We start from the raw sequence: 14,228 nt of genomic DNA, 5'->3' as shown, positions 1-14,228 counted from the left end.
TGATGAAGTCATAATTGATGAGTGTGGGAGAGATCTTGCTGTGGAGAAATAGGGCTGCCACCCCAAGAAACCTTTAGGAGAGGAGTGCAGCATACCTCCATGAATCTATCCTGAGAGAGATGTCTCAGGAGCAATCAGGGGACACCCTGAGAATGTAAAATAACTGTTCCACCTAGATCCCTTCCCTAACTCTAGGAAAAAATCAGTCAAACCTGGCCCCTACATGGAAAGGAAGGAAAAGACGCTCTCCTCACACCTCTCACTCTGCAGCCCCACAGGAGAGGGAGGGAGGGAGGAACCAAGGCTCTGGGCTTACCCCAACGGCTGGATTAACTCTTCTGGGACCTGGGACTAGTAGATTTTATGGGGCCCGCTAGTCTCTGGGGTGGAGCTAAAAATGAGGAGTTCAGTGTGCAGGAGGGGACTGCCGGATAGTGAGCTCAGGATAGGGGTGAGAGGTCTGGGTTAAGAATGTTAAAGACTAGTCGACTATCCGATAAGCAAATGCTAATTGGATAGTCAGTCGACACACAGACAGAGGCAGTAAAGGGAGGAGGGGTAAGAGGAGGTACTTCAAAGGGCAGTGCCGCACAGCTGATCCCGGCTCAACTGTGTGGTGCTGCCCCTTTGAAAGGCCGAGGTGGTGTTTCAAAGCGGCAGCACTGCATGGAGTCCGGGGTCAGCTCGGGAGTGATCCTGGGCTCCTCAAGGCATTTCAAATCGACAGCACAACATGGAGCCTGAGGTCAGTGAGGGACTGAGTCCCCCGCTGACCCTGGGCTCCATGAGTGCACATCCGCTTTGAAAGGCCCAAGAGCCCCTGCTTGTACATTTCAATGTTGGCACCTGCATGCAGCCTGGAGTCAGGGGGACTTCCTGCCGGCCCCAGGCTGCATGCAGTGTTCCACATTCCTCCTTTGACATGTACAAGAGCCCTGCTGGGTGCAGAAGTGTCTATCCTCTAGTCTATGAAAATTCCATCGACTACTCCACTCGTAAATTAACCGCAATTTAACATCCCTAGTCTGGGTGGGAGGGCAGGGTTCAGGAGCAGGCTGGGACCATGGCATGTGAGCAGGATGGGGGCAGGGGATGTGGTGCCTACCTGGCGCAGCTCCCCAGGGGAATAGGTATTTCCACGGCTCCGTGTGCGGCAAGGAAACACTCCCTGCAGGCACTGTCCCCCTCCACTCCTGTTGATTTGAGAATTGTGGCCAATGGAAGTGGCTGGTGGTGGTGCCTGCAGGGAGCACTTCCCTGCAGCGCACAGAGCCCATGGGCTCAATCCAGCCCTGGCTTGCCCTGTTCGCGCCCACAAGGCTTAGGGCTCCCCTTGTCCGTTCCCCTCTCCCGCTGCACTGGGATGAACCACTGCTGATGGACCAGCCACAGCAGCCCCACCACTACAGGATGGGGGAGCCCTGAACCTCATGGACCAGGGCAAGGCTCGTAGATACCCACAGAAATGTGGATATAACTACACAGCAAAGAAACTGTCTGCTGGCTTGTGCTAGTCTCTTCCTAAAAGACAGTCACATATAAATCGCTGCTGTGGTCAACACTAAATTGAAATGTACCCTCTAGCACCCAGAGTTGATAAACATTGATGATTTGTTTACAAAAAATTGAATTTTTTAAAATTTAAAATCGTCACTAAAATACTAAAGTTCTCATTTAAAAATAAGTTATAATTAAATCTCATCACAAACACGCTATGTCTGCACTTAGTCTCATAAAAATGACTTAATGGCTCTACTCTGTCCAGCCTAACTAGAAGCTCTTGCTTCTCGAGCATTCTGGGCTTTCAATTTCTGTTTCTCAGCAGGCTAAAAGGTAACACTTGCAAAGAGACACAAGCTGCATAGGATTGTTTTTGTTCTGTGCTATGTGGTGGTGGACCTTGCTCAAGCACGGCAGAGGAGTTAGTTAAGACATTGTCTTAAAGACAGAGACAATATTAGGGATGTTAAATATCGGTTAATTGAATAGTCAGTGAATTCTTATCAGTTACTCAACTATTCTATAGTCTGGAGGGGCACTGGCAGCCAGTGTGCTCTGGCCTCACTCCCGAGGAGCCTCCTGCCACTCCACGCTGCTGCCTCTGATAAGAGGCAGTAGCGTGAGTTGCCAGGCGGGAGCTGATCCATGAGGGGAGCCAGTTTAAAAACCAGCTCCCCTCACGGACTGGCTGCCTGATACAGAGGCAGCAGCCCCTGTCTGGGGGATGGGATGGAGCTGAGCTCCCAGACCTGGCGCGAGTAGAAGCTGAGCCGGGCTGCCTGTCCGCCTGGCTCCTAATACACTTTAAATGCAGAGCTGCAGCAGGGGTAGATCCCAGACCCGGCACAAGCCAGGACTGAGCTGGGCTCTTGGCCAGCCTGCTAAAAAATTTACTGGCGGGGCAGGGGTGGAATGCGGGTAGTCTATAGCATTAACCGATAAACTATTGCTAATCAGTTAATCGACTAACTATTACATCCCTAGACAATATATAGGAAAAGGTGAAGGCAGCATAGAAAGAAACAGTGGAGTGGGCTAGAAAGGAAAAGGGAAGAAGTTATTCAACATGCACAGAGCTTCCTATATTACCCCTTGCTTTTGCCACAGAAAATCTGTCAAGGCGTCTGGGCTTAAGAGGAACCCTATCCGGGAATATTCTGAAGAAATTTGTTCCCTGGGTAAAAAAAGAAACCATGTGAAGTGTAAACAGTACAAGAAGATGACGCAGTGCTAGTTGAAAGAATGAAACAGCATAAGGAAAACTGCTTATTAGGAGAAAATGATGTGGATGAAGATGTGGATATGGCTGAGTGGATCAGCTGGTTAGAGACTTAAATAATTCACTTTGCAATGCATTGTTCTTCAAGACTCTCTCTCTCTGTGCCTTTTAGAAGAAGTGTGATTCAACAAGTAAATTTCCAAGCTGTTTGCTGTTGGGTGGTGCTAGGAAAAAAAAGTTTAGCTTAACTAATCCTTAAGTCTTGTTTAATTAGTTAACATCTAGTCACCTAAGTATACAACAAAGTTGCAGTAAGAGAAATCTAGAGTTGTCAGTTGCCATTGAGTGTCATTTTCTTATTTTACATTACATAATACATGCCCCTTATTTTGGAACATGATGGGGATGCCATAAGAGCTATTCCCTATTTTACTTCAGCTTAACTCAGTTTTTCCAAAGGAACCCCTTTCTGTATTCATTTTCTCAAAAAGCAGAAGTGCCAGTGAGTTCAGTGGGCTTACTCCAAAAAATTAAGCTCACTTTTAAGCACTGTCAGTGTGAGCTTTTTTGGTGACTTAATTTAAATTGGGGGGGGGGGGGGGTTGGAGTGCTTTAAATCAACCATTTAAAATTGCCTTTATTTAAATCAGTCTACCCCGGTAGCACTGAAGTAACTACACAAATGTTAAGATTCAAAATGCTTTTCTTTTCAGTGCCAACTTCTTAAACTTTCAGGATAGCAGAAGCTGGACTTCGTGTCCAAAGTTGATTTGTAATATTATGTCAGTTTTTTGAGAGTAGCCAAGGCTTGTGCAAGTTTGCATGCTTTTCTATATTTGGTTTTGTTTAATTTGATTGTACAAAGCTGCTGAAGAGTTTCACTGACATTCCCAATTTCTGGCAGCAGTATTATGCCAGTAGGATTTTTTTTTCATGCTTAAAGAAGCTGTCCTGTTATATTCTCTGAACCTTTATACAGTAGACTTCTGATAATCCAGCACTTTTGGGACCTAGGGGGTGCCAGATTATCAGATATGCCGGAGTATCAGGCGATACTCTGGCAGGGGGGCTGTGACAGGTTGGGGGGGGTTGGCAGGGAACGGTGCGGCATCGGGCGAACTCTCCGCTGTTTTGCAGGGAAGCAGGGGAAGCCCCGCGCAGCCGCCGGTGACAGGCCAGCTGGGGCTGCAAGTGGCAGCGGCAACTTGGGGAAGTGGTGGGGCAGAGCAGCGGGGGTGCTGCCGGGTTGGTCCCACAGTGCCGCCCCTCTCCTGAGCGGTGCTGCAGGACCAACCCAGCAGCACCCCAACTTCTCTATCCACGGCTTCCCCAAGTCCGCCGCTGCTGAAACTGACGAGCGGCGAACTTGGGAAATCCGCGGGCAGAGCAGCTGGGATGCTGCCCGGTTGGTCCCGCAGCGCTGCCCCTCACTCCCCTACTTGGCGCCCAGCTGCTCTGCTCTGCAGCTTCTCCAAGTGCACCGCTCGTCAGTTTCAGCAGCGACAGCAGCTGACTTGGGGAAGCAGAGCAGCGCAGCTGGGGTGCTGCCGGGCACTGAGCGGGGGGGTGAGGGGCGGCACTGTGGGACCAACCAGGCAACACCCCAGCTGCTCTGCTCTGCACCGCTTCCCCAAGTCCGCCAGTGGTCAGTTTCAGCAGTGGCAGCAGCTCCAATTGTCCAGCTGGCCAGACCACTTCCGGGTTCCAGTTGGTGCTGGACTATCAAGAGTGCCAGACCACTGGATGCCGGACAATTGGAGTTGTACTATATTCTGTGAACTTTCTTAGTAATCCTGAAATCAAGATGGCATGAAGGTATAATGAAGAAGGAAAATTCATTGTAATGCAGATTCTTCTTTCATCTCTCCTTGCCTGAGTATCCATTAGCTTCAGAAGTTCAGAAATGTGCTTGTGGAAGTGTATTTTGTAATAAAATTCCTAGAATGTGTTGTTCAGCGTACAGTATTTGTACTGTCGGTACTGTACCTTTTTGAGGTAGGCTATTTTTAAAATGCCTATTCTGGTGCTGGCTTGCTTTGGTGCTTTTCTAACCTCCCGGATTTTACAGGAGATATGAACTATCGGCTCTAACTTGTATCTGCCAAGTCCTTGCATTAGAAGTATGTGATTTTAATATAACTCCAGAGGACTGGCAAAGCCTCCCTGTTAACGGAGGTTCTATAGCACAGTTTTACGTTAGGACTTCAGACTTTTATCATCAATGAAAAGAAAGCTAGCAGAACCACACAGATGATTACACTGGTACCTTCTAACTAGGGATGTTCAATTTGGATTATTTGGCATTTGGCTAATTGAATAGTTGATAAGGGCATCTCCGCTCTTTAAATGTAGCAACAGCCCCAGCGAAAGCGCTGTGGGGGGCATTGGGCCAGTGAGCGACTCGATGGCCCCATGCTCCCCGCAGCATTTCAAAGTGGTAGTGCCACATGGAGTCCGGGGTCAGGCTCCACATGGTATTTCAAAGCGGCAACATCGCATGGAGCCCGGGGTCGGGGGGAGCCCCAGCTGTCCCTGGGCTGCACGTGGCATTTCAGAGCGGCAGCGCCGCGTGGAGCCCAGGCTCTGGCCCCAGGCTCCCCATGGCGCTGCTGCTTTGAACCACCCCCCTTCTCATATCCCCCCCCCCACTACCTCTTTTTGGTAGAGACAGCAAGGAGGGGGGGAAGCAATTAGTCGACTAGTCATTCACATCCCTACTTCTAACTGTAGAATCTCTCAGTCTATAAAATACACAGGTGATCAGACTCTTTAATATTTTCTTTGAGTGACCTTCTAATAGAAGCTTTTTAGGAATCTCATGTGTACACATAAATGACTTTTGATGGAAGCACTTTTTTATTCGCAATAAGAATATATGTGGCAGACTTTCATTTCTGACTAAACTTTATGCCGACACGTAGCCCACTGTCTTCAAAAAGTGAATCTCCAAGGGCAGTGGAGCAGCCTTCAGCACAGCACTTGACAATACGGGGAACATTTTTGTCCTCAGTCTTGGCGAGGGACCTGACCCAGACATAATTTAGAGATGCCTCCGAAGCCTCTCAAACATTCTTTTGCTCCAGTGATTCTCGGTGGCAGAGCACACTATGGTCAGGTTGCTTACATTAAGATAAGGGAGGGGTTAGAAGTGTGTAACCAGCACAGATGTAAAAAAAAAACTTAGTTAAATGTAACCATTTCAAAGCAGTTCATGGTAGCACTTGAATTGTAGTTACTTTTATCTTTTAAAAGTGTAATGGGAGAAAAGTGTTTGTCCTGTTTGAAGCATAGAAGAATCAGAGGTATTGTAATGCATCAAGTGGGAGTTGGACTTCTATTAGCTGAGGAGTAGCAGAGGTGTGTTTTGAAACAGGGTATACTCTATGTTGTTAGTCTCTTTCAGGTACTGGGTGATTTCTCTATCTGAGATGCATTCAGTTTGGTTTGGGATTGTGGGTTTACAGCAATTGTTCTTCTGTTTGAAAACGTGATACTTTTGTATCATGGGTAACAACTGCGACTTGAAGAAAGACTCTTTATTTGATTCTACACGAAGTGCTCTTAAAATGAATCAGTTACACGTCTGTTCCTGTGTAGGTGGTAGTCCAATGGGGGGGGAAGGGGGGCTCCCTGCCAGAGGATGTTGTGAAGGCCAAGACTATAACAGGGTTCCAAAAAGAATTAGGTAAATTCCTGGAGGATAGGTCCATTGGTGACTATTAGCCAGGAAGGGCAGGGATGGTCTCCCTAGTGTTTCTTGGCCAGAAGCTGGGCATGACCAGCAAGGGATAGATGATTACCTTTTCTGTTCATTGCCTCTGGGGCACCTGGCATTGGCCACTTTCGGAAGACAAGATACTAAGTTAGAGGGACCTAGCTCTGACCCAGTACAACCGTACTTATTCGACGTGTTCCACTTTTTGGTTGTGTGGATCTCTTGCAGAACAACATGGGAGAGAAATGTAGGAAATGACTGTAAAACCTCAAATGAACAAGGGGGACGAGAAGTGGATGTGTTCAATATGAGATCTGGGACAGGGACTTAGGAACAGAAACCAGGTCTCCCTGCCCCGCAACTTTTTGGCTGAGTGATCCTTAGTAATTCACTTAATATTTTTGTGCCTCTCTTGTCTTGTGTCTTTACTAATCATTAAATATCGTGGTGGTACCTAGAAATCCACTATGCTAAGTGCTGAACAAATACATAATAAAGGTGTCCCCTTCCTCAAGGAGTGTCTTCCAATTTAAGTAGAAGAGAATAGACAAGATGCGCATAACAAAGGGAAGCATAAAAGCAATGAGAATGTTTTGCTCCTGCAGAAAGCAAGTACTCACAGCACACTAATTTGCTAGCTGCTTAGGTGTTGCCAGGAAAAAAAAATGCATAGCCTTCCACTGAATTTCTACAGCATCTGCGATTACTGTCTCATTGGCTATGTCTACACTACAGAGTTTTTCCGGGATACCAGAGGCATCCCGGAAAATCTCTGCCGCGTCCAGGGAACGCGTCTGTTCTTCCAGACATTTTTTCAGAAGAGCAAGACTCACTTTTTAGCATCCCTCTCTTTCAGCATCCCTGTCTGTAAACCTCATTTTACGAGGAAGAAGGTATGTTCCGAAAAATGGTTTTTTTTCCCAACATTTGGCCCAGTGTAGATGGGCCAAATGTCAGAAAAGCCTCTTCCGAAAAAAGAAGCAGAAAAAGCTACGCAAATTGCAGTTTGCAATTTGCATAGTTTTTTGCGGAAGAACAGTGTAGTGTAGACATAGCCATTGTGTGTGTTGTGGCAACTAGGTGCTGTTGGAATACGAATAATTTATTTGACTAGATTTCATGTTAGAAAGACAAGGTGGGTGAGGTAATATCTATTATTGGACCAGTTTGTTTTGATGAGAGACCAGCTTTTAAGCCACTCAGAGTTTCTCTTCACATCTGGGAAAAGTACCAGCACTGCAAACAACAATTGACTTCAGGTTGCCGGTTAACTTTTTTGTTAATTTTTAAGCAGTAGTGAAAACAGATTTTAATGTACTTTTAAAACTTACTTTCCCCTGTAGATGTCAAGAAAGATTGGTCAGATCATGCGTTATGGTGGGAAAAGAAGAGAACCTGGCTCCTTAAAACTCACTGGACCTTGGATAAGTATGGCATACAAGCTGATGCTAGGCTCCAGTTCACACCTCAACACAAATTGCTCCGTCTTCAGCTTCCAAATATGAAATACGTGAAGGTGAAAGTGAACTTTTCTGATAGAGTCTTCAAAGCTGTCTCTGACATCTGTAAGACATTCAGTAAGTATCAGATACTTAGAAAACTAAGAGGCTTTCTTCTGGTATCTATACAGCTGTAAACGCTCAGTCAGTTTAAAGTGGCATTTATCTGGAGTGTCAGTGTAGAAGAAAATCAAACATGAATTTAACTTTTTTTTAATCCTGTCTTGAATTACACTGTCTTGATACAACCTGATGTTAGGTTTTGTTTTTTGGTTTTTTTTTTTACTGTTAGTTGGACAACAGTCCCGGAATAAAATAACTTGGTTGTATGAAAATCCAGTCCAATTGGCATAATTACTTCACTGATGGTGAGCAAGTGTGTAGAATTTCAGCTATCTTAATTGGTAGAGAAGTATTTTGCCCATCAAAATTAAACCTGTTTCAACAAATACAACTTGAGGAAACAGTCCTTATTAAATAAGGCTGTATTCAAACTTTGCCATTTTTAAAAAAAAAGTTGTTGGAGTTGCCTTTTAAATTGTATGTGACATTATATATTGGATAACTTAAAACACAATTTCAATTTAAAAGCATGATTGTTTATCTGCCAGGCTCATAGGTTCTCTGATGGAGAATCAACTTAATGACCAGATGAGGATATTTCACCACAAAAATGTCTAGTGTAGCACTGGTTTCATCTTCCCTTGTCCTGCTGAAAGTATTTTAGCTTTGCTTGGCCTGGTGTATATACAGCAATGTGACCAACACCTGTTAATGGCATTGAAGAATACATCTCTTCCCTCCTCCCCTTGTCTGGGAGTAACTACCTCTGGTGTGATTGCACTTCACTTCAGAGCTCCTATGGGAATTCCCTGTACCAGTCCTGGTTATTAGGTGTTCATAGGTCTCCAGGCTTTAATCCTTCTCTTTTCACTTGCCAAATTGGGTATATTCTGTTTTGGAGGAAGCAAGTGTAAGAGATGGATGTCTGTACCTATCTAACTTGGGTTTTGTAGCTAGTGACTCCCTCCTCATAGCAGTCAGTGCTGTGTTGCTTATGTGGGAGGATTGCACTGTTTTCCTTCTCTCAAGGGCAGTGTTGGTTCCAAAAGGAAATGAGCATCAAAGTGCTATCTTCCTACCCAGAGTCTGCAATTCAAGCTTTGTCATAGTAAATCTCTTTCCGTTTTCAAAAAAGATACAGATTACTTTTGGCTGACCCATTCATGTCATTATGCTGGATTTGTTCAGCTATAAGAGAAGTAATACAACATGGCCCTCAATACATAAATAATAATGTTCTCCACAAATTTTTTATAGTAGCCATTTTATTGCTATTTTAATAGAAACTGAAAATTGCCACTTTTTAAAAATAAAGCTAATCAGCCTTATTTTAGAATAGTGATAGAAATGTAGCCATGTTAGTCTGATGTAGCTGAAACAAAATACAGGACTATGTAGCACTTTAAAGACTAACAAGATGGTTTATTAGATGATGAGCTTTCATGGGCCAGACCCACTTCCTTGATCTGAGGAAGTGGGTCTGGCCCACGAAAGCTCATCATATAATAAGCCATCTTGTTAGTCTTTAAAGTGCTACATAGTCCTGTATTTTGTTTTATTTTAGAATAGATTTCCTTTCCTTTTTAATACCTTATCTAGCCAAGTATTAAACCCTTTCTTGCTAAAGATATCACAAGCTTCTGCCTTGTTGCTAATGAGTTTTTGTAGCAGTGAATCACACCAGGAGATTCTTATGTAGTCAGTCACCTAAGGAAAGATCTCTTCTTACCAGTTGATGCCACAGAACATTCAGAACCTTAAAAGGGCTTACATCCGTGTTTCTCAAACTGTGGGTCCCTACCCCCAGGGGAGTCGTGAGCAACTTAGAGGGGGGGTTGCAGCAACTTAGAGGGGGGTCACGAGCAACTTAGAGGGGGTATCACAAAGTTTGAGAACCCCTGGCGTACATTATAGTACTTATGTTGTTGTTTTTTGTAATATTTTTTTAAGAAGAAATACTCAAACTAAGGGAATTCTGAGTGTTGGGAAATAACTTTCCTCCATCCTATACTCTAACCCAACCACAACCTTCTGTGGGAGATGTAATTCTTTATTGCAACTGGATGCTTTTCAGTTACTGGGAGTGTTTCCCGCTTCTGTTCTCCCCCCACTTCTACCAAGCTCTAGCTTTTGAGTACTGAGGCATGTTGTTGTAGCACTTCTTCCAAGTCCAATAGTCCAGTGTTTCTCAACCAGTGCTCTGAGTACCCTCCGAGGTACTTGAGATAAGTCTGGGGGAAGGGAATGAAATTTGGAGAAAACTGAATTTTTGTTTTAAGTTTTGTAGCACTTTATTATTTTTGTTTTACACCCCAAAAACATTTTTGTTTAAGTTGTTTGAACAGATGTGTTGCAGTGGTACAAAAAAAAATTGTGTCTCTGAAAACAGCAGGTACTGGGGGTACTTATAATTTTTTTTAAAGGGATCCTTTATAAAAAAGGTTGAGAGACACTGCACTAGACCACAGAGGATGCCCACTGGTTATTTTGTCTTGTCAAATGTGCCCAACATGTGTTTGTTATTGAATGTCCTAGGAGAGAGAGCTAGGTATCCCCAAGCATGGATTTAAATTTTCTTACTCAAAAGTCTGTAAGACTAAAAGTTTCCCTGCGGTGTGAGAATAGGGTCTTATTAGAAAATTGATCGCCCTGCTGTTCTTGACATTGGTCTGCCCATCTTGTGACCAAACTAGTTATTAGCTAGCTAGATGAGGCGAAGGTACTGCGTTTAATTTCCCTAGAGGTTGTGCGTAGTAGGAACTACCCAGGCTCCTTTGGCAAGCACTCTGAACAATAGGGCTGAAAACATTAAGGATTTCCACCAACATCCTCTGTTCTTCCTCTGAGATTCGCTAAGCATTACAGCTCTTTAAAACACCCCTTCTCTTAGGAGGGACATAAGAGTTGTGAGCTTAGGTGGTTCCTCTTTTTAAAGAGTCTTTTTACCCTAACTGCTATATCAGGCTTCAAATTTAGGCTTCCCATGCTGGCTTCCCACAAAAAGAACCCTATATCTAGTTTCAGTTTGGAGGAAGAGAGAAATGGTTTTCCTTTGTATACCAAGTAGTAAGTCCAAACATTGGCTCGAAACTTTGAGCGATCTGCCATCTCCCTTCTATTTGCATCATAGCAAGTCTGAAAGAGGCTGTGGGTTTTTTTGTTTGTGTGTTTGTTTTTACACCCCAGTGGGAAGCCATCTTTTTTGGCGACTTGAGTCATTTTCCATAATTTCCCAAGGGTATCCTGTTTGTATTTTCCTCAAACTTTCTTTGCTTCCCCAGAATATCATCTCTCCTTTTCTCAGATCAGGAGAGAGCATTTTAGATTGCCTGTTTCTCTAAAAGGAGTTGATGGGTTAAACATTTCATAGCATGCAGTTCTCTGCTGCTGCCAATCTTTGTGGTATCTGAGTGTGGATGGGGGAGTGGCGGCTGCTTGCAGCCAGTTTTTTGCTGATTATTTTGAGAGATGTCCAGTGTAACCCTGAAAACAGCAGATGGCAATCACACCACTGGACTTAGCTTTGTGCAGCATCCCTTTTTTACCTGACTCTTTAAAACTGGAGCCGTTTATAATCCAGTGCTTTCTGAATCAGAGTAAATGAGAAACTGTTTTAACGATTAAACCAGTACCTTGCATTTTGGCTGTAATGGTGCACTCTCTTTTAACGCTCAGAACACATGACTCTGCAATTCAGTGGATCTTAAATATGGAATGATTGTGTGACTAATCCTTGATGCCATGAATCATCATGAGCAAACTAGTTAAGGAGTTACATTTTTAGAACTTTGCATGTAAACAGGAGTATTGGTGGTGAATTTATTTGAGTTAGGAAATACCAGAATAAAGGTTTCACAGGTTTGTCCCCTTGTGTGCATGCATTATCGTGCAGTTCTTAATTACGCGATCATACTATTTTTTTTCTTCTGTTCAAGTCAATGCTCACTTAATGAGCAGGTATTGAGTGCTTCTGTTTTCTCTTTGTTCAGTGTGTGTCCATCCTTTATTGATTACACACTGTACAGGTTTTTCTCTCAAGGCAGAAATATTGATTTCCTCATAAAGGCTTCTGTAATGGTAACCATTGTACAGGTAGAACCTCTCTGGTGTGGCACTCTCTGGTCCGCAAACATCCATGGTCCAGCATGATTTTGGTTAGCCCGATGTCCACTTATCATGGGTATGGCCAAGTTTTCTTCGGTACCATAAAGTTTGTTTATAGCCACCAATCCTGGCTCTCAGTGTTCTGTGCTGCTATTTAGCTCGAATTTACCCCAAATGTCTTCTAAGAACCCAGTAAGCAGTGGAAGTGTTGGCAATGCTGCTAGACAATATTGATCTCCTGTGGTTCAGCAAATGCTCTGGTTCGGGACTGGTCAGGTCCTGAAGGTGTCAGACTGAAAAGATTCATCCTGTAGTAATTGAATGCTTCACAAATATTAATTTATTTTCATGGGGTCCCTTGAGTTGAGGGGCTATTACTACCTGATCTTATAAATAAGGACCTGAGGCATGAAGATAAAAGTCGGAAGTATCCACTAATTTTGGGCACCAAATTTGGAATGTCTTGGATCTGATTTATTCATCCTTATCTCTCTCTCCCACACACACATACACACTCCATGTTCTTAGCATTGTAGATAACTTAATGTATTTGGAGCACCATTCTGACTCTTCCTCTTATTCTCTGGCATTCACTTACCACCTTCCAACTGGGACCTGTCTGAGCTGCCGGTCGTGTTATAGCAGAATCCCGGTTTACACAAACCACACCTTTAGTGTGCAGGTGGTGGAGTCTGCACTAGAACTCCGGAGGTTGGTCCTCACTGGTGATTCCAGACTTACTGACCTCTTGCACAATGATCTGAGGGATGGTTTGTGCTTCTTATCCAGTTCCTCGCCCTTGTGTGTCCTGAATTGCTGCCAGTTGAGGGCAAAGACCCCAATGGACCAGCCTGTATTCTACTCTGTTCCAGAGCCCTCCAGGGAGCCATGAGCACAGGTATATGCCTGACTCTGTTCGTGAACTCTGACACCTGTCTCTTCTGCAGTAAGAAGGAACTGGCATACCTAACATGAGCTATGAAGGAAGGCTGAAAGAATTTGGGTTTGTTTAGTTTAGAAAAGAGAAGACTGAGGGGGGACATGATAGCAATTTTCAGGTATTTAAAAGGGTGTCATGAGGAGGAGGGAGAAAACTTGTTCATCTTGGCCTCTGAGGATAGAACAAGAAGCAATGGGCTTAAACTGCAGCAAGGGAGGTTTAGGTTGGACATTAGGAAAAAGTTCCTAACTGTCAGGGTGGTTAAACACTGGAATAAATTGCCCAGGGAGGTTATGGAATCCCCATCTCTAGAGATATTTGAGTAGGTTAGATAAATGTCTATCAGATGTGGTCTAGACCAGTGGTGTCCAACCTTTTTACACCCAAGATCACTTTTTAAATCTCCGAACAGGCGAAGATCTACTGCCCCGCCCCTTCCTTGAAGCCCTGCCCCTTCCTTGAAGCCTCGCCCTCTCTATTCTCCTCCTGTCCATCACTTGCTATCCCAGCCCTTACTTATACACTCTGATAAACAGTTTATTTTTAAATTATGCGATATATAAAATTAAAATCACGTGTTTATAGTTATGAAATAAATGGGCTGGTTTTTATTCATGCTATTTAAATCTAAAATGAAGCATTTATAATTATACATTTTGTGGGGACAGAGTTCTGCGGCTGGGGGCAGGGGAGAGGGAACAGAATTCTGTAGCTGGGGACGGGAGTGGGGACAGAGTTCGGGGAGTGGGGGTGGCGTTCTGTAGCTGGGGACAGGGGAGTGGGGACAGCGTTCTGTAGCTGGGGAGTGGAGTCTGGGGAGCGAGGTGCCAGTGGAGGCAGAGAGTCCCCTGCATCTGCCTCCTCCCAGGATTCCCCTCCAGAGGGAAACCAGCGTGTGCCTGCCCTGGGGCCGACCCCCTGACGCAGCGTGTGCACGCCTGCCCCAGGGCCAACCCCCCCCCCCCGCAGGGAAGCCCCGTGCGCGCCTGCCCTGTGGCCGACACCACCACGCCCCCCCCCCCCCCCCGCGCCACCCCTAGGGCTGACTCACCCCTCCTGTGCGGTGCAGGGAGCCGATGCTACCTCCCGCTATACACCCAGCAGAGCAGCTACCGCACTTCCGGAATCGCCAGAAGTGGTGCTAAGCTGCGGGACTTCTGTCCATCCCCGGAAAGCCGACACTACCTC

General features: G+C 44.9%; 1 protein-coding gene across 7 annotated transcripts in view; it reads left to right on the top strand.

Moving 5' to 3' along the window:
* FERMT2 (FERM domain containing kindlin 2) overlaps positions 1 to 14,228 on the top strand; it is a 119,165-nt gene that overhangs the window by 49,053 nt on the left and 55,884 nt on the right. For 6 of the 7 annotated variants that reach the window (XM_006116318.4, XM_075926218.1, XM_025181328.2 and 3 more), the window contains one exon: positions 7,778 to 8,011. The exons of the other annotated variant lie outside the window; for it this stretch is intronic. In XM_006116318.4, coding sequence (XP_006116380.1) covers positions 7,778 to 8,011 — 234 coding nt within the window. The remainder of the gene's footprint in view (positions 1 to 7,777; positions 8,012 to 14,228) is intronic. 7 annotated transcript variants of the gene reach the window in all.

This window comes from Pelodiscus sinensis, chromosome 4 (genome assembly GCF_049634645.1).
Source record: "Pelodiscus sinensis isolate JC-2024 chromosome 4, ASM4963464v1, whole genome shotgun sequence".
Lineage (NCBI taxonomy): Eukaryota > Metazoa > Chordata > Testudines > Trionychidae > Pelodiscus > Pelodiscus sinensis.
Note: the sequence above shows the minus strand (reverse complement) of the source record. Positions and strands in the feature narration are given on the sequence as shown.